Genomic DNA, 26,535 nt, shown 5'->3' on the forward strand with positions numbered 1-26,535 from the left:
TAAGGAAAGGCCAGTAATCAGCTCACCATGCATCTGTCTGAACACACAAGTCAAGTTCTGCTACCCATTATCAACTGCCATGACTCTGCAGCAATGTGGGACAGAATTTTCATCCCAATATTCATGTCGCTGGCTGGCTTGACAGTTTGCAGGCACCATCCTGCCCCCAGGCCGTTTCCCGGAGGCGGGATCGGGGTCAGAAGGGCTACCTGCCTCTTGAGAATCACAGAAAGCTTACAGTGCAGGAGGCGGCCATTTGGCCCATCGTGCCTGCACCAGTTCTCCGAAAGAGCAATTTACTTCGTGCCATTCCCCTACCTTCTCCCTGTAACCATGCACATTCTTCCTTTTCATACAACAGTCTAATTCTCTTTTGAAAGCTTCAATTGAACCTGCCTCAACTACTCTCTCAGCCAGTGCATTCCAGACCTCAGACCTTAACCACTCGCTGAATGAAAAAGATTTCCTCATGTCGTTTTTGCTTTTCTTACCCATTACTTTCAATCTGCACCCTCTTGTTCTCGATCCTTTCCTGAGTGGGAACAGTTTCTCCCTATCTACTCTGTCTAGACCCCTCTTGATTTAGAATACCTTTATCAAATCACCTCTCAGCCTTCTCTTCTACAAGGAAAATCGTCCCAACTTCTCCAATCTACTTTCATCACTGAAGTTCTTCACCCTGGAACCATACTCATGGATTTTTCCTGTACTCTCTCCAATGCCCTCACATCTTTCCTGAAGTGTGGTGCCCAGAAATGGACGCAATACTCCAGTTGAGGCCGAACTAGTGTCTTATATACATTCAACATAACTTCCTTGCTCTTGTACTCTATGCCCCTATTAATAAAGCCTAGGATACTGTATGCTTTATGAACAGCACTCTCGATCTGTTCTGCCATCTTTAATGACTTATGCACATTTCCACCCAGGTCCCTCTGCTCCTGCACCCCCTTTAGAATTGTACTCTTTATTTTATATTGTCTCTCCATGTTCTTCCTACCAAAATGAACCACTTCACATTTCTCTGCATTGAACTTCATCTGTCACCTATCGGCCCATTCCACCATGTCCTTTTGGAGTTCTGCACTATCCTCCTCACAGTTCACAATGCTTCCAAGTTTCGTATCATCTGCAAACTTTGAAACTGTGCCCTGCACACCAAGTTCTAAGTCATAAATATATATCAGGAAAAGCAAGGGCCCCAACACTGACCCCTGGGGAACTCGAACACAAACTTTCCTCCAGCCCAAAAAGCATCAATTAACCACTATTCTTTGTTTCCAATTCCAAATCTATGTTGCTACCGTCCCTTTTATTCCATGAGCTATAACTTTGCTCACAGGTCTCTTTCTTTATTTGTTCATGGGATGCGGGCGTCACTGGTTAGACCAGCATTTATTGCCCATCCCTATTCAACCGAATGGCTTGCTAGGCTATTTTTTTTTTTTGAAAGACTCAACCACATTGCTGTGGGTCTGGAGTCACATATAGGCCAGACCAGGTAAAGACAGCAGATTTCCTTCCCTAAAAGGACATTAGTAAACCAGATGGGTTTTTACAAGAATCAACAATGGTTTCATGGTCACCATTAGACGAGCTTTTTAATTCCAGATTTCTTAATTGAATTCAAATTTCACCAGCTGCCATGGTGGGGGGATTACTAGCCCAGTGACATTACCACGATGCCACCGCCTCCCCATACAGTTGTGTGGCACTGTATCAAACGCCTTTTGAAAGTCCATGTACACCACAGAAACTGCATTGCCCTCATCAACCCTCTGTTACCTCCTCAAAAATCTCCAGCCAGGTTAGTCAAACATGATTTTCCCTCACGAAATCCATGCTGGCTTTCTTTAATTAACCCGCATTTGGCCATGTGACTATTAATTTTGTCCCGAATTATTCTTTCTGGAAATTTCCCCACCACTGAAGTGAAACTGACTGGCCTGTAGCTGCTGGGCTTTTCTTTACAACCTTTTTTGAACAAGAGTGTAATGTTTGCAATTCTCCGGTCCTCTGGCACCACCCCCGAGTCTAAGGAAGACTGAAAAAATATGGCCAGTGCCTCCTCCATTTCCACCCTCACTTCCCTCAGTATCCTTGGATGCATTTCATCTGGTCCTGGTACTTTATCCACTTGAAGTACAAACAACCTATCTGATACGTCCTGTTTAACAATTTTAAACCCTTCTAGTGTCTGAATTACCTCCTCTTTCACCATTGCCTAGATTGCATCTTCATCCTTGGTAAAGCCAGATGCAAAGTATTCATTTAATACCTCAGCTATGCGCTCTGTCTCCATGCGTAAATCCCCTTTACGGTCCCCTTTTTGAGAGAAGTAAATGGCTACTTAAGGCCAATTAACAGAGGCCGACAGGATTAAAAGTTGCAGAGAGGGCCCCTTTCTCTCTCTCTTACCTGAAACGGCAGGTTGCAGTTTCTTCCATGCCAGAGGGCCTTCTTTCGGTCCTCCAGCTTCGACAACCCAGTCATTGTCCTTAATTGGATGGTGAGCGTGCCCTCTGGCCACTAACTGGCCAATTCAGGGAAAATCACTGCCGGGTGACAGTTAGCCACACAGTGCAGGGTCGGGACCTGCATTTGACCCCAATGTTGGGGTCCCAACCCAAAACCCAAAATCCTGCCCATCGATAGGTACCGTAGAAACAACAGCATTCCTCACATTATTGCTCAAATGCCATCATATGAAATCTGGAGCTGCAATGTAAAGAGCTTTGTTTAAACGAATTTTACTTATATGTGGTCACAGTCAACAATTTAAAATTATGTTCAAATTCTGTAAACTTTATCTCATTTCATCCAGTAACAGGTCACATGTATCATGTGAGTCCCCATCACAAGTTGCAAGTGGCATGAGACAGACTACAGACAGATAGATATCTGTAAGCTGCTCAAATGAGGATCGTATGCAATTTTAAAACAAAAGCAAAATACTGCAGATGCTGGAAATCTGAAACAAAAACAGAAAATGCTGGAAATGCTCACCAGTTCCAATGAAATGCCATTGACCTGAAATGTTAACTTTGACAGATGCTGCCTGAAGTGATGAGCATTTCAGGCACTTTCTGTTTTTATGTGCAATTCTAAAAGGAAAGTCAGACACAGGTTGACATATTGTATAAGGCATTTATGCAGCTACAGAACAACAAAATACAGGATATAGTCTAAAGATGTCACTTTACCAGAGGCTCTTTGTTTTTGACAAGTCGAATGATTTTCACTGAATCTTCATCATCATCAAGATCATCTGGCATAGGGGGTAATACAGGGTCATAATTCTTCATAGCCACTGTGTCATGAACCGACAGTAAAGCCTGAAAATATCCAGTTAATAAACCATCATGTGTTAGCATAAAACACTTTTCAAAATGACAGGCAAGAGGAGGAGGTTTATTGCTTGGCTTTAGAGGTACACTAACTGTTCACATTTAGACTCATACAAAAGCATTTTGTAAAGCAACATTACTGCTGATGAAATACATCTCTAGGTTTTGACCAGCTAAGGTTTGAACATTTTCCCCCCACTCCTCTCCCTATCAGAACAGGTATTTTGATCAAATGGATGTATTGGCTTCTAGTACGCAGATATCAGAATGGTTCAGATTCAATTGCAATTGTATCAAAAGCAGGATAGGCATTTCTAGCCAGTTTGACTGCCTGCACGAGATATATTTACAGCACTGAGAGGACTGCCCCACAATACATCACAGAATATGAGACCACCATCATCTCTGAACAATTTAAGAATTTAAGCCAGTCTACGAGCAAACCAGGAAAAAGAAACACCAAAAAACTCTGGTTTGTCTTCATTCTGATTTGCCCCATATTACGAACGGTTTGGAAGAGTGATACTGTACTTAAGGAGCAAGCTTTAGCCACCTTGTGCACAAAATACAATGCCATAGGAATAAACAGTTTCTGTAAACTAGGTGAAGTGCACTGGCTAGAGAGGAATTCACAACTGTGACTGTCAGACAGAAGACAAGTTGAAATGATCAATGTTCTAATTTTACGTCGCAGTTACACCAGTCGACAATCTATAATAATAATATAGTTTTTGTCTGTTCTGAATGTTTAAAAATTGTCAGTTTAAGGGGCACGCCTGCTGGTGGGTTGAATTGGTGAGTGGTGCCTGGCACAAGCAGAGGCATGTGGGGCATGCGGAGGACTGCCGCGCATGATGTACATGCTACTACCAACGGTTGGTGGTGGCAGCGGGGTGGGAGAGTTTGGTGGAGAACAAAAACAGTAGAAGTAAGGGGAGCCCAACAACAAAGATACCCTTTCTGGAGAGACCGTTTCCGTGAGGGATGGGATGGGATTGATGGGAGGGATGGGGATGTCAAGTGTGGGATGGGGATGGCAAGAGATGATGAAATTGGTTAAGTGTGGCAAAATGGCGGGGACAATTATTAGATGCAACATAATATTCAAAAGCTATTCTGTGCTAAAAATGAAGATACACTAGATTTGAATGAAAAAGTTTAGAAAAGCTGTCAAATGAATTAAAAGGCGGCATCAGCGTTCATTCTATAGACGAAGATGACGATCACTTCCAGAGTTTCTACACAGTTTAAATCCAATGGGCATGCCACCACACAAACTCAAGGAATGAGCAGTTATAACGTTGCTACAAAACTTGAATCCTAAACAAGGACTTGGTCATGGAACAAGATTGGTAGTTAGGAAACTTTTTTCGATGATAGGTGCTGAAACAGGCAGATTTCAAGAAAACAGTGTTTATTCCACAAATAATACTGAGCCCATCAGATGTAAAACTGCCCTCTCAACTCAGGAGAAAACGGTTCCCAATTAGTCTTCCATATTCTATAACTATCAACAAGTCACAAGGCCAGATTTCTGCCAAAATTTTTATTTGTATTTCTTGGCCTGTTTTTACAGATAGACAGCTTTATGTAGCTTTTTCCAGAGTGAGAAGTTTGGATTCTGTTAGAGTCTTTGGTGAAAGAATAACTAGAAATCCTGTATTTCAAGTAGTACTGCTGCAATAAAGATACTGATTTGACCGCAAGTATTTTGCGGGTCTCTGCTAGCATTAAGTATTACTCAAACTTGCCAGGAAATAATAATCTAATCATTGTCAATGGAAAACAATGATCAATTATATGTTATTTAAAAAGCCAAGTTTTGTACCTCCAGCTAAATACAACAATGGTTCTCACATATAAAAATGTGCAATGCACAAATAAAATACAAATTAATTTTATGCTTCCATTATACAGCAAGTCTTATGGCAGAAGGCAACCTTCCTCCGCACCCCTCCCAAACTCATCCCATTACTTATTTGCTTTTAATCTGCTCAAACAGTGACATGTAGATCCAAGTTTGCAAGAGAGTTTGAGCTGAAAACAACTTTTATTTAGACCATTCACAGGAGTGTTAGCAAACAAAATTTGACATGAAACTTTTTAAGGAGATATTAGGGTAGATGATCAAAGGTTTGTTCAAAGAGGTAGGTTTTCAGGAGTGTCTTAAAGGAGAAAAGAGAGGAAGAGAGAAAGAGGGGTTTAGGGAGGGAATTCCAGAGCTTAGGGCCTTTCCAGCTAAAAGCACAGCTGAAGTGGGAGGGGCAGGGAAGGATGGATCCTTATGGGACACCAGAGGTAATCGGCTGGGAAGAATAAGAAAAGCCATTGCAGGAGTGCGCCATCAAGGAGATGAGCAAAATTGTTCTCAATGGGAATCAGGGGAAAACTCTACAGGCTGGAGTGATACCTAGCACAAAGGAAGATGGTGATTGTTGCCGAAGGCCAATCATCTCAGCCCCAGGACATCACTGCAGGAGTTCTGAAGGGCTGTGCCCGACACCTAACCATCTTCAGCTGCTTCATCAATGACATTCCCTACATCATAAGTTCAGGGATGGGGATGTTCGCAGATTTTTTTTCATATTCGCTCAGGGAATGTGAGCATCGCTGGCTAGGCCACCATTTATTACCCATACCTAATTGCCCTTGAGAAGGTGGTGGTGAGCTGCCTTCTTGAACTGCTGCAGTCCTTGGGGTGTAGGTACACCAAAAATGCTGTTAGGGAGTTCCAGGATTTTGACCCAGCAACAGTGAAGGAATGGCGATATACTTCCAAGTCAGGATGGCATGTGGCTTGGAGGGGGAGCTTGCAGGTGGTGGTGTTGCCATGCATCTGCTGCCCTGTCTTTCTAGGTGGTAGAGGTCGCAGGTCAAAGGAGCCTTAGTGAGTTGCTGCAGTGCATCTTGTACACACTGCTGCCACTGTGCATCAGTGGTGGAGGGAGTGAACAATGAAGGTGGTGCATAGGGTGCGAATCAAGTGGGCTACTTTGTCCTGGATGGTGACGAGCTTCTTGAGTGTTGTTGGAGCTCCACCCATCCAGGCAAGTAAAGCATATTCCATCACATTTCTGACTTGTGCCTTGTAGTTGGTGGCCAAGCATTGGGGAGACAGGAGAGTTACTCGCTGCAGAATTCCCAGCCTCTGACCTGTTCTTGTAGCCACAGAATTTATGTGGCAGGTCCAGTTCAGTTTCTGGTCAATGGTAACCCCCAGAATGTTGATAGTGGGCGGGTCAGCGATCGTAATGCCATTGAATGTCAAGGAGAGATGGCTAGATTCTCTCTTGTTGGAGATGGTCATTGCTAGTCACTTATGTGGCATGAGTGTTACTTGCCACTTGTCAGCCCAAGCCTGGAAGTTGTCCAAGTGTTGCTGCATATGGACATGGGCTGCTTCAATATCTGACAAGTTGCGAATGGCGCTGAACGTTGTGCAATAATCAGTGAACGTTCCCACTTCTGACCTTATGATGGAGAAAAGGTCATTGATGAAGCAGTTGAAGATGGTTGGGCCTAGGACACTACCCTGAGGAACTCCTGCAGTGATGTCTTGGGACTGAGATGATTGACCTCCTATAACCACAACCACCTTCCTTTCTGTTAGGTAGGCCTCCAACCAGCAGAGAGTTTTCCCCTGGTTCCCATTGACTCCAGTTTTGCTAGGGCTCCTTGATGCCATGCTAAGTCAAATGCTGCCTTGATGTCAAGGGCAGTCACTCTCTCCTCACCTCTGGATTTCAGCATTTTCCCATATTTGGACCAAGGCTCGAATGAGGTCAGGAGGTGTGTGACCCTGGCGGAACCTAAACTGAGTGTCAGTGAGCAGGTTGTTGCTGAGCAATTGCCACTTGATAGCACTGTCGATGACCCCTTCCACACTTCGCTGATGATCGAGAGTAGACTGACAGGGCGGTAATTGGCGGGGTTGGATTTGTCCTGCTTTTCGTGTACAGGACATACTTGGGCAATTTTCCACATTGCCGGGTAGATGCCAGTGCTGTAGCTCAACTGGAACATCTTGGCTATGGGCGCAGCTTGTTGTCAAGCACGTCTTCAGTGCTATTGCCAGAATGTTGTCAGGGCCCATTGCCCTTGCAGTATCCAGTGCCTTCAGCAGTTTCTTGATTTCACATGGAGTGATTCGGATTGGCTGAAGACTGACATCTGTGATGCTGGGGACCTCAGGAGGAGGCCGAGATGGATCATATACTCGGCACTTCTGACTGAAAATGGATGTAAATGCTTCAGCCTTATCTTTTGCACTGATGTTCTGGGCTCTCCCATCATTGGGGATGGGGATATTTGTCGAGTTTCCTCCTCTTGTCAGTTGTTTAATTGTCCACCACCATCCACGACTGGATGTGGCAGGACTGCAGAGCCTAGATCTGATCCGTTGGTTGTGGGATTGTTTAGCTCTGTCTATTGCATGATGCTTCCACTGTTTGGCATGCAAGTAGTCCTGTGTTGTAGCTTCACCAGCCTGATACCTTATTTTTAGGTATGCCTGGTGCTGCTCCTGGCATGCCCTCCTGCACTCTTCATTGAACCAGGGTTGGTCTTCTGGCTTGATGGTAATAGCAGAGTGGGGGATATGCCAGGCCATGAGGTGACAGATTGTAACAATTCAATTCTGAAATTCTGCTGCTACTGTTGGCCCACAGTGCCTCATGGAGGCCCAGTTTTGAATTGCGAGATCTGTTCGAAATCTATCCCATTTAACAGGGTGGTAGTGCCAAACATGATGGTGGGTACCCTCAGCGTGAAAACGGGACTTGGTCTCCACAAGGATGTCTCCTTATCTGAGGAAGGGTGTTCTTGCTATCGAGGGAGTGCAGTGAAGGTTTACCAGACTGATTCCTGGGATGGTGGGACTGACGTATGAGGAGAGCTTGAGTCGGTTAGGATTATATTCGCTGGAGTTCAGAAGAGTGAGGGGGGATCTCATAGAAACCTACAAAATTCTAACAGGACTTGACAGGGTAGATGCAGGAAGGATGTTCCCGATGGTGGGGGAGTCCAGAACCAGGGGTCATAGTCTAAGGATACAGGATAAACCTTTCAGGACTGAGATGAGGAGAAATTTCTTCACCCAGAGAGTGGTGAGCCTGTGGAATTCGCTACCAAAGAAAGCAGTTGAGGCCAAAACATTTTATGTTTTCAAGAAGGAGTTAGATATAGCTCTTGGGTCTAAAGGGATCAAAGGGTATGGGGCAAAATTAGGAATAGGTTACTGAGTTGGATGATCAGCCATGATCATAATGAATGGCGGAGCAGGCTTGAAGGGCCAAATGGCCTACTCCTGCTCCTATTTTCTACGTTTCTATGTTTAGGACTGTCCGCTGGTCACTCCTACCAATACTGTCATGGACAGATACATCTGTGATAGGCAGATTGGTGAGGACGATGTCAAGTAGGCTTTTCCTTCTTGTTGGTTCCCTCACCACCTGCCGCATACCCAGTCTTGCATCTATGTCCTTGACTCCGCCAACTGGTCAGTAGTGGTGCTACCGAGCCACTCGGTGATGGACATTGAAGTCCCCCATCCAGAATACATTTTGTGTACTTGTCACCCTCAGTGCTTCTTCCAATTGTGTTCAACGTGAAGAAGCACTGATTCATCAGCCAAGTGGGGGGGGGGGGCAGTCGATGGTAATCAGCATGGGGTCTGGAGTCAATATTGAGGACTCCCAGGCCAACTCTCTCCAGACTGTATAACACTGTGATACCACCTCTGGTGGGTTTGTCCTGCTGGTGGGACAGGACACACCCAGGGATGGTGACTTTTGGGACATTGTCTGCAAGGTATGATTCCGTGAGTATGACTTGGTCTGGCTGTTGCTTGACAAGTCTGTGAGACGGCTCTCCCAATTATGGCACAAGCCCCCAGATGTTAGTAAGGAGGACTTTGCAGGGTCGATAGGGCTGGGTTTGCCATTGTTATTTTCAGTGCCTAGGTCAATGCCGGGTGGTCCATCTGATTTCATTCCTTTTCTTAGGCTTTGTAGTGGTTTGATACAACTAAGTGGCTTGCTAGGCCATTTCAGAGGGCATGTAAGAGTCAACCACATAGGAACATAGGAAGATAGGAACAGCAGTAAGCCATTCAGCCCCTCGAGCCTGACCGGCCATTCAATGAGATCATGGCTGATCCGTGGCCTAACTTCATATACCTGCCTTTGGCCCATATCCCTTAATACCTTTCCTTAACAAAAATCTATCTCAAATTTAAAATCAACAACTGTTCGAGCTTCAACTGCTGTTTGTGGGAGAGAGTTCTAAACCTCTACCACCCTTTGAGTGAAGAAATGCTTCCTAACATCTCTCCTGAATGGTCTGGCCCTAATGTTGAGACTATGCCCCCTAGTTTTAGAATCTCCAACCAGTGGAAATAGTTTATCTTTATCTCGCCTGTCTTTTCCTGTTAATATCTTGAAGACTTAGATCAGATCACCCCTTAACCTTCTAAATTCTAGGAAATACAGGCCTAATTTGAGTTATCTCTCCTCGTAACTTAACCCCTGTCCTCCAGGTATCATTCTTGTAAACCTACGTTGCACTCCCTCCAAGGCCAATATATCCTTCCTAAGGTGTGGTGCCCAGAACTGCTCACAGTAGTCCAAGTGGGGTCTAACCAGGGTTTTGTACAGCTGCAGCATAACCTCAGTGTCTTTATACTCCAATCCTCTAGATATAAAGGCTAGCATTCCATTAGCCTTTTTGATTATTTTCTGCACTTGCTCGTGGCATTTTAAAGATTTATGCACCTGAACCCCCAAGTCTCTTTGAACATCCACTGTACTTAACCTCTTCCCATTTAGAAAGTACCCTGCTCTATCCTTTTTTGGTCCAAAATGGATAACCTCACACTTGCCTACACTGAAATCCAACTGCCACAGTTTTGCCCATTCACCTAGTTTGTCAATTTCTCCTTGCAATTTTATGCTATCATCTAGATTGTCTACAATGCCGCCTAACTTTGTATCAGCAAATTTGGATATATGACTTACTATGCCATCATCTAAGTCGTTAATGAATAGTGTGAATAATTGAGGCCCCAACACAGATCCCTGTGGGACACCACTAGTCATGTCCTGTCAATCAGAGTACTTACCCATTATCCCCACTCTCTGTCGCCTACCACGCAACCAACTTCCTAACCATGTCAGTAATTTGCCCTCAATTCCATGGGCTTCTACTTTAGCTAACAGTCTCTTATGTGGGACTTTATCAAATGCCTTCTGGAAGTCCAGATAAATAATATCCATTGATATTCCCCTGTCCACTACCTCTTCAAAAAATTCAATGAGATTTGTCAGGCATGATCTTCTTGTCATGAATCCAAGCTGGCTGTCCCTGATTAACTGAAATTTTTCTAGGTGTTCAAGTCACCCTATCCTTGATTATAGACTCCAGCAATTTCTCCACAACATTGCTGTAGGTCTGGAGTCACATGTAGGCCAGACCAGGTAAGGACAGTAGATTCCCTTCCCTAAAGGACATTATTGAACCTGATGGGTTTTTACAACAATTTACAATAGTTTCATGGTCACCACTAAACTAGCCTTTTAATTACAGATTTATTAATTGAATTCAAATTCCACCATCTGCTGTGGTGAAACCATTCATACTGAAGCAGTCCATGCCCACAGACAGCAAGACCAGAACAAAATTTAGGCTTGGCCTGTAACATTTGCGCCACACAAGTGCCAGGCAATGATCATCTGCAACAAAAGAGAATCTAACCATCTCCCCATGACCTTCAACAGCATTACAATTGCTGAATCTTCCATCAACAACATCCTGGGGGTTACCATTGACCAGAAACTAAACTGGACCAGCCATATAAATACTGTGAGCACAAGAGCAGGTCAAAGGCTGGGAATTCTGCAGTGAGTAACTCACCTCATGAGTCCCCAATGCCTGTCCCCATCTGCAAGACGCAAGTCAGCAGTGTGATGGAATACTTTCTATCTGCCGAGATGAATGCAGCTCCAAGAACACTCAAGAAGCTCAACACCATCCAAGGCAAAGCTGCCTGCTTGATCGGCACCCCATTCATCACTGGTGCACAGTGGTAGAACAGAATAATAGAGTACAGGAGGCGGCTCTTTGGCCCATCGTACCTGTGCTGACCCTTTGAAACAGCTGTCCAATTAGTCCCACACCCCCACTCTTTCCCCATAGCCCTGTAATTCATTTCTCTTCAAGTATTTATCCAATCCTCTTTTGAAAGTTATTATTGAATCTGCTTCCACTACCCTTTTAGGCAGCACATTCCAGATCACAATAACTCGCTGTATAAAAAAAAAGTTTCCTCAAATCACTTCTGGTTCTTTTTGTACCTCAAATCTGTGTCCTCTGGTTACCAAACCTTTTTTCTCTGCAAACATTTTCTCCTCATTGATTCCATCAAAATTATTCATGATATCAAACATCTCTATCAAATCTCCCCTTAACCTTCTCTGCTCGGAGAACAATCCCAGCTTCTCCAGTGTTTCTATGTAACAATTTTTCAAAAATTCTTTCATGGGATGTTGGCATCGCCAGCAAGGCATTTGTTGCCCATCCCTAATTGCCCTTGACAAATGAGTGGCTTGCTGGACCATTTTGGAGGACAATTAAGACTCAACCACATTGCTGTGGGTCTGGAGTCACATGTGGGATAGGCTACGTAAGGATGGCAGATTTCCTTCCCTTAAGGACATTAGTGAACCAGATGGGTTTTTACAACAATTGATGATAGTTTCATGGCACCATTACAGAGACTAGCTTTCAGTTCCAGATTTTTTTCTTTTATTCATTGAATTTAAATTGAATTTGAAGCCATGTCCCCAGGGCATTAGTCTGGGCCTCTGAATTACTGGTTCAGTGACATTACCACTATGCCACTGGCTCTCATCTCTGGTACTATTCTAGAAAATCTCTTCTGCACCCTCAAAGGCTTTCTAAAGTGTGGTGCCAGAATTGAACATAATAGTCCAGCTGAGGCCTAACCTGTATTTTATGAAGGTTTAGCATACCTTCCTTGCTTTTGTACTTTATTCCTCTCTTAATAAAGCCAAAGATCCTCTATTATATAGAGTCAGAGAGAGATACAGCACTGAAACAGGCCCTTCGACCCACCGAGTCTGCGCCAACCAACAACCATCCATTTATACTAATCCTACATTCCCTACCACATCCCAACCATTCTCCTACCACCTACCTACACTAGGGGCAATTTACAATGGCTAATTTACCTATCAACCTGCAAGTCTTTGGCTGTGGGAGGAAACCGGAGCACCCGGCGGAAACCCACGCGGTCACAGGGAGAACTTGCAAACTCTGCACAGGCAGTACCCAGAACCGAACCCGGGTCGCTGGAGCTGTGAGGATGCGGTGCTAACCACTGCACCGCCCACTGCGCTAACGTGCTGCCCTTTCTCAACTTGCCCTGCCATCTTCAAAGATTTGAGTATGTCCACCCCACGGTTCTCTGTTCCTGCACCCCCATTAAAATTGTACCATTATTGCTTCTCCTCATTCTTGTGACCAAAATGTATCCCTTCACACTTCATTGCATTAAATTTCATCTGTAATGTGCCTACTCATTTTACCAGCCTATGTTTTCCTGAAGTCTGTTCATATCCTCCTCATTGTTTACTACATTTGAGTTTTGCATCATCAGCAACTTTTGAAATTATGCCCTGTATAGCCATCTCAACCCCCTCTTAACAAGAACAACTTGCATTTATACAGTGCCTTAAGGTACTAAAACGCCCCAAGGCACCTCAGAGGAGGGATGTCAAACACCAAGCCACATAAGCAGATATTAGGACAGGCAACCAAAAGGTTGGTCAAAGAGGTAGATTTTAAGGGACGTCTTAAAAAAGGAGACACGTCGAGAGGTGGAGAGGTTTAGGGAGTGAATTCCAGAGCTTAGGGCCTAGATGACTGAATACATAAAACAGTATAAAAATAGAGACAGGAGTAGGCCATTTTGCCCTTCGAGCCTGCTCCACCATTCAACAATATCATGGCTAATCTTCCACCATCACTTCACTCGCCAGCCCCATCCCCATATCTCCCCCATTCCAATCGTATCCAAAAATCTATCGATGTCTGCCCTAAAAGTGCTCAACGACCGAGCATTTCCAGCTCTTGGAGTAGAGAATGCTAAAGATTCACAAATCTCTGAGTGAAGAAATTTCTCCTCATCGCAGTCCCAGATAGCTGACCCTTTACACCACCTCCCGTTAAATTAAACAACTGGCTGGGGTGGATATAGAGTAATAGAGAGTCATTTATGGCACAGGAGGCCACCATTTGGCCCAACGAGTCCATGCCAGCTCTCCACAAAGCTATGATGTCAGTCCCACTCCCCGGCTCGATCCCCTTAGCCCTGCAAGTCTATTTCTCTAAGGAGGCCATCCAACTTCCTTTTGAAGTCATTGATTGTCTCTGCTTCCACCACCCTTGTGGGCAGCGAGTTCCAGGTCATTACCACCCGCTGTGTAAAAAGGCGCTTCCTCACATTCCCCCTGCATCTTCTGCCCTAAGCTTTCAATCTAGGTCCCCCAGTCCTTGTTCCATTAGTTAATGGGAACAGCTTTTCCTTATCTAATTTATCTAAGCCTGTCATAACCTTGTACACTTCTATTAAATCTCCCCTCAATCTCTTTTGTTCCAACCTAACCTTCAGGTAAATTGCTCATTTGGAGAGCCAGTGCAGACACGATGGGCCAAATGGCCTCCTTTTGCACGTAACAATTCTGTGATTCTGTAACTAAAATCCTCCACCCCGGGACCATTCTGGCAAATCTCCTCTGCACCCTCTCAAGGACTCTCACATCCTTCCTTAAATGTGGTGACCAGAATTGGATGCAATACTCCAGTTGGGGCCTAACCAGAGCTTTATAGAGGTTCAACATAACTTCTCTACGCATCTACTCATGTAGCCCAAAATCCCATATGCTTTACTAACCACTCCCTTGATATGATCTGCTACCTTCGAAGATCTAGGCACATGCATCTCCAGGTCCCTCTGTCCCTGCACACTATTTAGAACTGTGTCATTAAGTATATATTGCCTCTCCCTATCCTTTCTGCCAAAATCCATCAACTCACACTTGTCAGTAGTAAATTCCATTTGCCACCTCTCTGCCATTCTGCTAGTCTATCTATGACCTGTTGCAGGCAGTTCGTATCATCTTCACTGTTTGCTGCACCCCCAAATTTGGAGTCGTCAGCAAAGTTTGAGATTCTACTCTGTATTACAAGATCCAAGTCATTTATATATAGCAAAAAATGGCAGTGGTCCCAGCACTGACTCTTGGGGAACACCACTGTCTACTATTCTCCAGTCTGAGAAGCAATCATTTATTACAACTCGCTGTTTTCTGCCCATAAGACAATTTTTTATCCAACTGGACACTGACCCTCCTATTCCATGAGGTTCAATTTTCTTAACCAGCCTTTGATGTGGTACCTTATCAAATGCTTATTTAAAATACATAACTTCCTTGTTTTTGTACTCTATGCCCCTATTTATAAGGCCCAGGATCCAATATGCTTTATTAGCTTTCCTCAACCTGCCCTGCAACCTTCAATGAGTTGTGCACATATTTCCCCAGGTCCCTCTGCTCCTGTACCCGCTTTAGAATTGTATCCTTTAATTTATATTTAATTACATAAGAAGTGTTGTAGGAGGATGGTGTGGTCAGCCATGTCAAAGGTTGCAGACAGGTTGAGGAGGAGGAGGAGGAGGAGGTACAGTTTACCATGGTCACAGTCACATAGGATGCCACTTGTGACTTTGATATGAGTTGTTTCAGCACTGTGGCAAAGACAGAAATCTAACTGGCGGGATCCAAACATGGAGTTGTGGGAAAAATGGGCACAGATCTGCGAGGAGACAGCACATTCAAAGACTCTTAAAAGAAAAGGGAGGTTGAAAATGAGTCAGTAGTTGGCAAGGACAGTGGTGTCAAGAGCTGTTTTTTTGAAGAGGGGTTATGACATCAGATTTGAAGGGAAAAGGGACAGTACCGGGCGGCACAGTGGCGCAGTGGTTAGCACCGCAGCCTCACAGCTCCAGGGACCCGGGTTCGATTCCGGGTACTGCCTGTGTGGAGTTTGCAAGTTCTCCCTGTGTCTGCGTGGGTTTCCTCCGGGTGCTCCGGTTTCCTCCCACAAGCCAAAAGACTTGCAGGTTGATAGGTAAATTGGCCATTATAAATTGTCACTAGTATAGGTAGGTGGTAGGGAAATATAGGGATAGGTGGGGATGTTTGGTAGGAATATGGGATTAGTGTAGGATTAGTATAAATGGGTGGTTGATGTTCGGCACAGACTCGGTGGGCCGAAGGGCCTGTTTCAGTGCTGTATCTCTAATATAATATAATCTAATATAATCTAATAGTACCCGAGGAGAGAACACTGTTAACAATATCAATAAGATGGATTCCAGGAAAAGAAGTTGGGTGGTCACAGTTTTGTGGGAATCGAGCCAAGGGAGTAGGATGCGGCTCCCATGGACAAGAGGACCATGGTGATGAGGAGAGATGAGAGAGAAATTACAGCAAGATGCCAATTCAGGGCTAGGGCAGGGGGAGCCTTCAAGGAAGTTTGGCCTGGTTGGCTAGGGGACGTGCAGGAAGCCGAAGATGCAGCTGATTGGATGGTTTCCATCTTAGTGACAAAGACGTCCATGAGCTCTTTGCATTTCTTGGAGGTGAGGGTAGAGGGGGCATGGGAGAGGAATTTAAGACGATTTGCAGCAGAGAAAAGAAGCCAGAGGTTATCTTTGTATTCCAGCAGAGGAGAGCAGGACCTGATGGTGCTTTATGTGGTCCAGCCAGATCTAGCACTGAATGGCTAAACCAGTTGTTCAGCATGTACATTCAAGTCTGTGTCCCTTGGACTTAAGGCAGTACAGATGATGGCGTACCAGGGAATGGTCAAGGTGATTTTTCAACAAAGTGAGCAGTGAAGGTGCAGTTGAGCAGATCGATAGCTGCAGAAATGACATAGCGAATGGAGAGCTAAAGGTAAGACAGTTGGGATTTTTAACGTGCAGTTGTAAGTGAAGTTGGAGAGTTACTTTTTTTTTTCCTGGGGATGACATAGAGGAAGTCGGGTTGGGAAGGGAAGGGGGATGTGAGTGGACAGCGATATAAAGAAGTGACCAGAGATAGACTTCTCTGTGATCGACAAAATGGGAGTAGCGAGGCCATGTGAAACGGCAAGGTCAAAGGGATGACATTAATATGAGGTGGGAGAAATCAAGGGAGAAGAGAAGATTCATTGACTCAGAGGAGAGAGAATGATGAGTTGAAATTATTGTGGATGAGAAGTCATGGGTACAATGGCTGTGAAGATATCTTGTTGAGAAAACTGGCATGATATTTGGGTGGGAGGTAGAGAATGAGGATTTTAAATGACAGGTGAGATGCTCAAAGGAGGAGAAAGAGTAGAGGGCAGACTAACGTATGATTTGGTGATAACAACCACACCACCACTGTAGCAGTTTGCGGGACAAGCGGTAGAAGATATAGCCAAGTGGGAAGGCTTCATTAGGGAAAGATGTCATCACCCCTCAGTCAGGTTTCCATCAAAGTCATGATGGCAATGCAATCATCCACAATAAACTCATGGATGGCAAGGGCCTTATTCACAAATGAACAGACGTTCTGGAAGGTCAGCATTGGGTGGGGTGACTGGTACGGGAAGGAGGTAGGAAAGATTAGCCCCCAGTGGGCATGCAAGTGGGAGGTCGGCGAGAGAATAGTACAGGGCTGTTAGATTGCTGCTCCAAAGTAGTCAGCAACAAGTGCCTCAATAGGCCCTTCGGAGGATGCCAAGAGAGGCTCAGAGATCATGAATGAAGGCCACTAGCAACAGAATAGCAACAGAAAGTTCAAGATGGCTCCTGGGCTGGAAGCTCCCTTGCTGTTCAACTCTATCCATGGCCATCTGCTCCCATCCCTAACGTTTTCTCCCTCAATCTGCCCTCTTAAACTGTTTAAATTCCCCTGGCTCTTTAAATCAGTTCATTTTAGCCCTATCTGAAGGCTAACAGTTAGTTTAGTGTATGTTACCTGGGCCCACTGCCCTCCCCCAGCCACACCTGTTCTTTGTTTTATCAATGAAATTGATCCGGATGAAACTGACTAGCACAGCTGCCGATACTTCAATCTCCGATCCTGCTGTCTTCACAGTCCAGAGTGTCTGCAGGCATGGCATGCGGTAAGTCCATTGAGGTGAAGAAGGAGCTGCGGGACCCGAGAGAAGTCCTGAGAAAAGGTGCCCCGAACACCCAAAAAATCCACGAACGCCACCCCCCCCCCGGCCGCAACTTCAAAGCGTCCGCGGGAGATGGCTCGGAGAGCATCTGCAGCGCACTGTCGGCAATGCTGCATGCCTTTATTTAAACTACTGCAAAAAAAAACCCTTAGCAAATGTAATCACCTCTAAGTCTGCCAAATGATGCTTCACCTCCCGAAGGATGTGGATGAGCTTTCCAGACGTCGATGGTGGGCACTGAGGAAATGGCTTATTACCTGCACCAGCTTCCCCCCCCACCCCCCCCACCCCCGTCCCCTTCCCTGCTCCACCCTCTCAGCTCACCCCCTCACAACCCCGTCCCAGCCCGCCCCCCCCTCGCACCATCTTCACCCCGCACCCCCTTCCCCTGCACCCCCCCCACCCCCTCCCTCTACCCCTCCCCCTTGCATCCCCTCCTCCCACCGGCACCATCCTACACCTGTGTAGGGGCCCCAACAACCCCACTGCCTTGTGGGAGTCTCGGGAGAGACCAAGGCTAAGGGAGTAAACCCTAACAGAAAATCCGGAGCGGAACCCCGTAGGCGGTCATGTGTCACCTTTGGCATGTTTCCGGCAGTTCCTGCAGCCATACTGGTGCCAAACGTCGTGTCCTGCACTCCTTTGGACCCCACCAGAAAGGCCGAGAGGGGGGTTTTGACGACTGGGCAACTCTCAACCTCCATAAATTTGCCCAGGCATGCGCCATGGAGAGGTCACTCCATAGTTGCCTCACAGCGACTAAAACAACACGGAAGGCAGCAGTTACGGGTTATAAGTCCAGATAAATTGGCGTAGAAACTGGGCGCCACGGGTTGCCTTTGTCGGTGGGAGAGGTCATTGCACCTCACTGGACAGCTACCGCCCGCCTCAAACCGGGCAGCCCCCGGTCAATAAGGTTCTGTCCCGCCACAGTCTGCCTGCTTCAATGGGTGCTTGGAGCTCAGGATCATTGCCCGAAAGGTGGACAGATACACCGCACCAAACAACATGAAAAAAGGAAAGAAGGTAGAAGCCCTTCGCTTTGCAAGCTGGAACGTCAGAACTATGTGTCCTGGCCTGTCGGAAGACCTTACACAAATCAATGATTCTCGGAAGACCGACATCATTAACAACGAGCTCAGTAGATTCAATGTGGACATTGCAGCACTTCAGGAGACTCGCCTCCCCGCGAGTGGCTCTCCAGCAGAGCAAGGCTACACCTTCTTCTGGCAGGGCAGGGATCCTGAAGAACCAAGACAGCATGGAGTGGGCTTCGCCATCAGAAACTCCTTGCTCAGCATGATAGAGCCTCCCTCAAATGGCTCGGAACGCATACTGTCCATCCGACTGCTCACCACCTCTGGTCCAGTACACCTACTCAGCATCTATGCTCCAACACTCTGTTCCGCACCTGAAGCTAAAGACCAGCTCTATGAACAACTCCATATCATTAGCAGCATCCCCAACACCGAACACCTATTCCTGCTGCAGGGACTTTAATGCCAGGGTTGGGGCCGACCATGACTCATGGCCCTCCTGCCTTGGGCGCTATGGCGTTGGAAGGATGAATGAGAACGGGCAGAGACTGCTTGAGTTGTGTCCCTATCATAACCTCTGCATCACCAACTCATTCTTTCATACTAAACCCTGTCACCAGGTTTCATGGAGGCACCCAAGATCACGTCGTTGGCACCAGCTAGACCTCATTGTCACAAGGCGAGCCGCCTTAAACAGTGTTCAAATCACACGCAGCTTCCACAGTGCGGACTGCGACACCGACCACTCCCTGGTGTGCAGCAAGGTTAGACTCAGACCAAAGAAGTTGCATCATTCCAAGCAGAAGGGCCACCCGCGCATCAACACGAGCAGAATTTCTCACCCACAGCTGTTACAAAAATTTCTAAATTCACTTGTAACAGCCCTTCAAAACACTCCCACAGGGGATGCTGAGACCAAGTGGGCCCACATCAGAGACGCCATCTATGAGTCAGCTTTGACCACCTACGGCAAAAGTGCGAAGAGAAATGCAGACTGGTTTCAATCTCATAATGAAGAGCTGGAACCTGTCATAGCCGCTAAGCGCATTGCACAGTTGAACTACAAGAAAGCCCCCAGCGATTTAACATCCGCAGCACTTAAAGCAGCAAGAAGTACTGCACAAAGAACAGCTAGGCGTTGCGCAAACGACTACTGGCAACACCTATGCAGTCATATTCAGCTGGCCTCAGACACCGGAAACATCAGAGGAATGTATGATGGCATGAAGAGAGCTCTTGGGCCAACCATCAAGAAGATCGCCCCCCTCAAATCTAAATCGGGGGACATAATCACTGACCAACGCAAACAGATGGACCGCTGGGTTGAGCACTACCTAGAACTGTACTCCAGGGAGAATGCTGTCACTGAGACTGCCCTCAATGCAGCCCAGCCTCTACCAGTCATGGATGAGCTGGACATACAGCCAACCAAATCGGAACTCAGTGATGCCACTGATTCCATAGCCAGCGGAAAAGCCCCTGGGAAGGACAGCATTACCCCTCAAATAATCAAGAGTGCCAAGCCTGCTATACTCTCAGCACTACATGAACTGCTATGCCTGTGCTGGGACGAGGGAGCAGTACCCCAGGACATGCGCGATGCCAACATCATCACCCTCTATAAAAACAAAGGTGACCGCGGTGACTGCAACAACTACCGTGGAATCTCCCTGCTCAGCATAGTGGGGAAAGTCTTTGCTCGAGTCGCTCTGAACAGGCTCCAGAAGCTGGCCAAGCGCGTCTACCCTGAGGCACAGTGTGGCTTTCGTGCAGAGAGATCGACCATTGACATGCTGTTCTCCCTTCGTCAGATACAGGAGAAATGCTGTGAACAACAGATGCCCCTCTACATTGCTTTCATTGATCTCACCAAAGCCTTTGACCTCGTCAGCAGACATGGTCTCTTCAGACTACTAGAAAAGATCGGATGTCCAGCAAAGCTACTAAGTATTATCACCTCATTCCATGACAATATGAAAGGCACAATTCAACATGGTGGCTCCTCATCAGAGCCCTTTCCTATCCTGAGTGATGTGAAACAGGGCTGTGTTCTCGCACCCACATTTTTTGGGATTTTCTTCTCCCTGCTGCTTTCACATGCGTTCAAATCCTCTGAAGAAGGAATTTTCCTCCACACAAGATCAGGGGGCAGGTTGTTCAACTTTGCCCGTCTAAGAGCGAAGTCCAAAGTACGGAAAGTACTCATCAGAGAACTCCTCTTTGCTGACGATGCTGCTTTAACATCTCACACTGAAGAGTGCCTGCAGAGTCTCGACAGGTTTGCGTCTGCCTGCAATGAATTTGGCCTAACCATCAGCCTCAAGAAAACGAACATCATGGGGCAGGATGTCAGAAATGCTCCATCCATCAATATTGGCGACCACGCTCTGGAAGTGGTTCAAGAGTTCACCTACCTAGGCTCAACTATCACCAGTAACCTGTCTCTAGATGCAGAAATCAACAAGCGCATGGGTAAGGCTTCCACTGCTATGTCCAGACTGGCCAAGAGAGTGTGGGAAAATGGCGCACTGACACGGAACACAAAAGTCCGAGTGTATCAGGCCTGTGTCCTCAGTACCTTGCTCTACGGCAGCGAGGCCTGGACAACGTATGCCAGCCAAGAGCAACGTCTCAATTCATTCCATCTTCGCTGCCTTCGGAGAATACTTGGCATCAGGTGGCAGGACCGTATCTCCAACACAGAAGTCCTTGAAGCGGCCAACACCCCCAGCTTATACACACTACTGAGTCAGCGGCGCTTGAGATGGCTTGGCCATGTGAGCCGCATGGAAGATGGCAGGATCCCCAAAGACACATTGTACAGCGAGCTCGCCACTGGTATCAGACCCACCGGCCGTCCATGTCTCCGCTATAAAGACGTCTGCAAACGCGACATGAAATCCTGTGACATTGATCACAAGTCGTGGGAGTCAGTTGCCAGCATTCGCCAGAGCTGGCGGGCAGCCATAAAGACAGGGCTAAATTGTGGCGAGTCGAAGAGACTTAGTAGTTGGCAGGAAAAAAGACAGAGGCGCAAGGGGAGAGCCAACTGTGCAACAGCCCCGACAAACAAATTTCTCTGCAGCACCTGTGGAAGAGCCTGTCACTCCAGAATTGGCCTTTATAGCCACTCCAGGCGCTGCTTCACAAACCACTGACCACCTCCAGGCGCGTATCCATTGTCTCTCGAGATAAGGAGACCCAAAAGAAGCAACAGAATAACTACAATTTTTTCAGTAGAACTTACATCAGACAGCCTGCTGCACTTTCTTTTCAAACTTTCAATAAATGTAGGAAACTTGGCTGTCCCATCAGTTCTTTTCATTACTGGAAATTACACAGCTAGAGGCTGCTGAGCTACATCGATGCCTTTGAGTATACACACAGCTCTGCCCTTCTGTCCAGTCAACAGTAATGCAAGTGGTGGCTATCTGTTCACACCACTGTTTAAACATTGGCAGTTCTCCATCGTTCAGTGGCATTTCAGTGCAGGATTGAGGGAGCGCTGCACTGTTGGAGATACGGTTTTTCCAGATGAGTTGTTACATCACCCATCCTCTCAGATGGATGTTAAAAAATTCCATGCCACTATTCAAAGAACAGTAGGGGAATTTTCCATATGTCCTGGCCATATTTATCCCACAAGCAATATCACTATCAAATAGATTACCTGGTCACTTACTTTTTTTGCTGTGTGTGGAACCTTGTTGCATGCAAGTTGACTGCTGTATTTGCCTACATTACAACAGGGACCACACTTCAATAAAGTACTTCATGGGCTGTGAAGTGCTTTGAGACGTTCTGAGATTATGAAAGCTGCTATATAAATGCAAGTTCTCACTTTCTTTTAAGCAATTGCTACTACTGAATAAATGTTTTGCAGAGACTGGTTTCCAGCTCAGAGAATTTTCCAAAATAAAAGTGCTGTTGGCTTAAATTGACACCAATTTTTCCAGTAATTTCGTTCAACAAAAAATCAAATACTTCACATAAATCTGACATATCAATTTTTCTCACTTCGTTGACTAAGTCCACTGAACATTAGTAACAATTGGCCTTCAAGTTAGAAGTGGTTTTAATTTTCCGTAACTAGAAAGTAATAGTTTACCAGATAATAATTGTATATATTTTCAACTGTGCAATCTAAGATTAGCAAGCTGCACCAAAAAGACAGATCCCCAACTCTACCAAGAGCACTCAAGGTCAAGAACAAGGTCAAGAAGGTCAAGGCTGAACCTTGTAGCACAAAAAGTTATAACGGCAGATGACAGCACACTTCTTTCAGTTCTGCAGAAGCTACTCAAAGTAACTGAAAACACACACATTATATTTATATTTGAAGGATCTAAACTCTCAATCCTGCTCTGAACACAGGCTTTTGTTTCTGTTATGTTATGCAATTATCAGTTAATACCATCTTATGACCACAAAGCCACTTTGCTTGAGTGAAAAGTTGAATTCACTGTGGCAAGCACCCGAATGTTCACACTGGACATAAAATAAACTTAAATAAAACGTATTTAGAGAGAAGTGGAAAGAAACCTTGAAGAAATAGCTCAATATTACAGTACCACTTAAAAGAAATGTTGCTAGTATATTTCTGGATTTTTCTGGACTTGCTTTTTTGGCTCAGCCTGTTAAATCATTTGTCATTTCTAAGGAAAAGCCAAAAAAATGACCTTCTGCAATTTTGAGGTTGGGAGAACTGAGTTGGAAATTTCCATAGAAAACAGCAATGCAGCCTCTCAAAAAAAAATCACGGTAATGGAGAAGAGTGCAAGGAACGTAATGCAAATCGGAGTTGCTTATTGGTTCAAAGTGGTTACAGAGGTGTATCATTAAGGTGAATGAGCTTGTAGTTACATACTTCATGAGGGAAGGAGATGTGGTTTCCTTGCTGGGGGCCAATCCGTGTTACTTGGTATATTACAACATTACACAAACAACTGGTCATTTAACGGAATAGTAAAAGCCTTAGGGAAATCAACATAGCTGATTCTCATTGCACTTTTGTGTGTTTTTAAAAAGTCTGTTAAAATTGAATTAAGATTCTGCGTAACAATAAGGGATTCAGAGTCCAAGAATAAATGGAAACTGAAAGTTACTAGTTGTATTTTGCAGGGGTCCATTGCAAGATGGGTGAGGAACTAATAGTCGACTGCTAAAAGGCACTGGAAACATTTAAGAAAAGTGCTCCGAGATAGTGAAGCAAACATTCCATTTTTTTTTTATTGGTTCAAAACACCCGGGACACAATCAGGATGCTTTGTACCCTATGGACTTATCAAAAAAAAACCTACACTCAACATACATTACTTTGCTCCGTGGACAGGTACCAGACACACATCTATTTATTCGATGAATAGCTTTAACTTGGACAAAATTATGAAATGTGAAACAAAACAAGGCAAAAGTACAAAGCATAATTGTGGGCAAAAAGACAAAAATCCAGTAAAAAGGACAAGAAAGCTACTACTTTCAATAGTAAAAGGAAATGAATGTAAAATACCATATTTACAATTAATTGTAACTGAAACTGGAAAGCAAATAGACAACTTTTCTTCCCACATGCGACACTATTATTTTTAACCAAGTATATCTAATGCAATAAATCTTCCCAAAATTGGGTTCTGTATAAATGTCGATCATTTCTACTACATAGGAACATGTGTCTGCCGTTCAGCCCCTTCAGCTGTTCCTCGACTCAATTAGATCATACCCGATCTGTATATCAACTCCATTTACCCGCCGTTGCTCCATTTCCCTTGATACTCTTACAAAACAAAAATCTGTCAATATCAAGAATTTCAATTGACCCAACATCGACAGTTTTGGAAGAGTGTGTTCCAAATTTCCACTATGCTGTGCGTGGAAAAAGTGCTTCCCATCTTTACTAAGTGGCCTAGCTTTTTTTTAAAATATATTATTTCTTTGGATGTAAGCATCGCTGGCAAGGTCAGCATTTATTGCCAATCTCTAACTGCCCTTGAGATGGTGTGGTGAGCCACTTTCTTGAATTGCTGCAGTCCATTTGGTGATAGTAGACCCACAGTGCTGTTAGGAAGGGAACTCCAGTATTTTGACCCAGTGACAGTATAGGAGCAGCAACATATTTCCAAGTCAGGATGGTGTGTGATTTGGAGGGAAACTTGCAGATTGTGGTGTTCCCATGTGTGTGCTGCCCTTGTTCTTCTAGGTGATACAGATCATGGATTTGGAAGGTGCTGTTGAAGGAGGCTTGGCAAGTTGCTGCAGTGCAGCTTGGAGATGGTACACACTTCTGTCACATGTCACACTTGGTCAGATGCTGCCTCACAGCTCAGCTCTGGAATTCAGCTCTTTTGTCCATGTTTGGACCAAGGCTGTAAGGTCTGGAACCAAGTGGCCCTGGCAGAACCCAAACTAAGCACCAATGAGCAGGTTGTGGCTGAGTAAGTGACGTGTGATAGCACTGTTGACGACACCTTCCATCTCTTTGTTAATAATTGAGAGTAGACATATGGGGTGGAGATTGGCTGGATTGGATTGGTCTTGATTTTTGTGAGCAGAACATAGCTGGGCAATTTTCCACATTGTCGAATAGATGCGAGTGTTGTAGCTTTAATCTAATGTTATGATTCTGCCTTCTTGTTCTGGGCGCCCCCAATATTGAAAGAAATATTTGCTCTGTATCTACCATAGAGAATTCATTTATCATTTTAAACATCTCGATTAGATCAGCCCAAGACCTTTTAAACTCAAGCCTAGTTTGTGCAACCTGGCCTCATAATTTAACCCTTTAAGCCTCAGTGTCATTCTGGTGAATTTGCACTGGACCGGTTTCAAGACCAGCATATCTTTCCTGAGGTTTTGTTGCCAAAATTAAATGTAGTATTCCAGATGGAGTCTTATCTACGTTTCACTTCATCACTTCTGAAATCCTCCAGTCTTGAGATGATGGCTAACTTTCCATTAGCCAATATAATGACATTTTGTACCCGTGCAATAGCTTTTAGTGATTTGTGTACACAGACACCCAATTTTATTTGCTGCACGACTGTTCCTTGTCTCTCACCATGAAGAAAATATCTGATTATCTCTCTGATTATACTTAGATTCAAAGTATACTTGACCTTTCCGCACTTTCAACTGCAACGCCATTTGTGTAAGTCTTTTCTTTAAGCTTATGCTGTCTCTTATTTCTTGACCACAGTCAATATCATACATCAGCCTTCTCTTCACAAAACCAACTCTTAACTTTTCCATTCTACTGCCCCATCTCCAACCTCCTTTTCCAAAGCGTTTGAATGTGCTGTCAGCTCCCTTATCCATGCCCATCTTTTCCAAAACTCCATGCACGAGTCCCTCCAATCAGGTTTCTGCCTCTGCCAAAGTACCGAAACAGCTCATATCAAAGTCACAAAGGACATCCGATGTGACTATGGTAAACTGTACCTCCTCATCCTTCTCGACCTGTCTGCATCCTTCAACAAGGTTGATCACACCACCCTCTTTCATAACCTCTTCTCTGTCGTTCAGCTGGGTGAGACTGCACTTGCCTGGTTCCATTCTTACCTATCCAGTCATAGTCAGAGAATCATCTGCAATGACTTCTCTTCCTGCTCCTCTGGTGCCTCCCAAGGACATATCCTTGGCACCTTCCTCTTTCTCATCTACATGCTGTCCTATGGTGATATCATCCAAAAACATGGTCAGTTTCCACGTGTGCCAATGACACCCTCACTATCTCACACCATCTCGCTTGACCCCTGCACTGTCTCTAAATTGTCAGACTGCTTCTCCGACATCCAGTACTGTATCAGAAGAAATTTTTTCGAATTAAATATTGGAAAGACCAAAGCCACTGTCTTCAGTCCCTGCCA

The 26,535-nt window shown here is 45.2% G+C and overlaps 1 protein-coding gene across 10 annotated transcripts in view; it reads right to left on the reverse strand.

Annotated features, from left to right (window-relative positions):
* mpp7a (MAGUK p55 scaffold protein 7a) overlaps positions 1 to 26,535 on the reverse strand; it is a 594,283-nt gene that overhangs the window by 140,993 nt on the left and 426,755 nt on the right. For all 10 annotated transcript variants that reach the window (XM_068014202.1, XM_068014172.1, XM_068014194.1 and 7 more), the window contains one exon: positions 3,204 to 3,335. In XM_068014202.1, the coding sequence (XP_067870303.1) occupies positions 3,204 to 3,335 (132 nt within the window). The remainder of the gene's footprint in view (positions 1 to 3,203; positions 3,336 to 26,535) is intronic.

The sequence above is a fragment of the Heterodontus francisci genome, chromosome 2 (assembly GCF_036365525.1).
Source record: "Heterodontus francisci isolate sHetFra1 chromosome 2, sHetFra1.hap1, whole genome shotgun sequence".
Classification (NCBI taxonomy): domain Eukaryota; kingdom Metazoa; phylum Chordata; class Chondrichthyes; order Heterodontiformes; family Heterodontidae; genus Heterodontus; species Heterodontus francisci.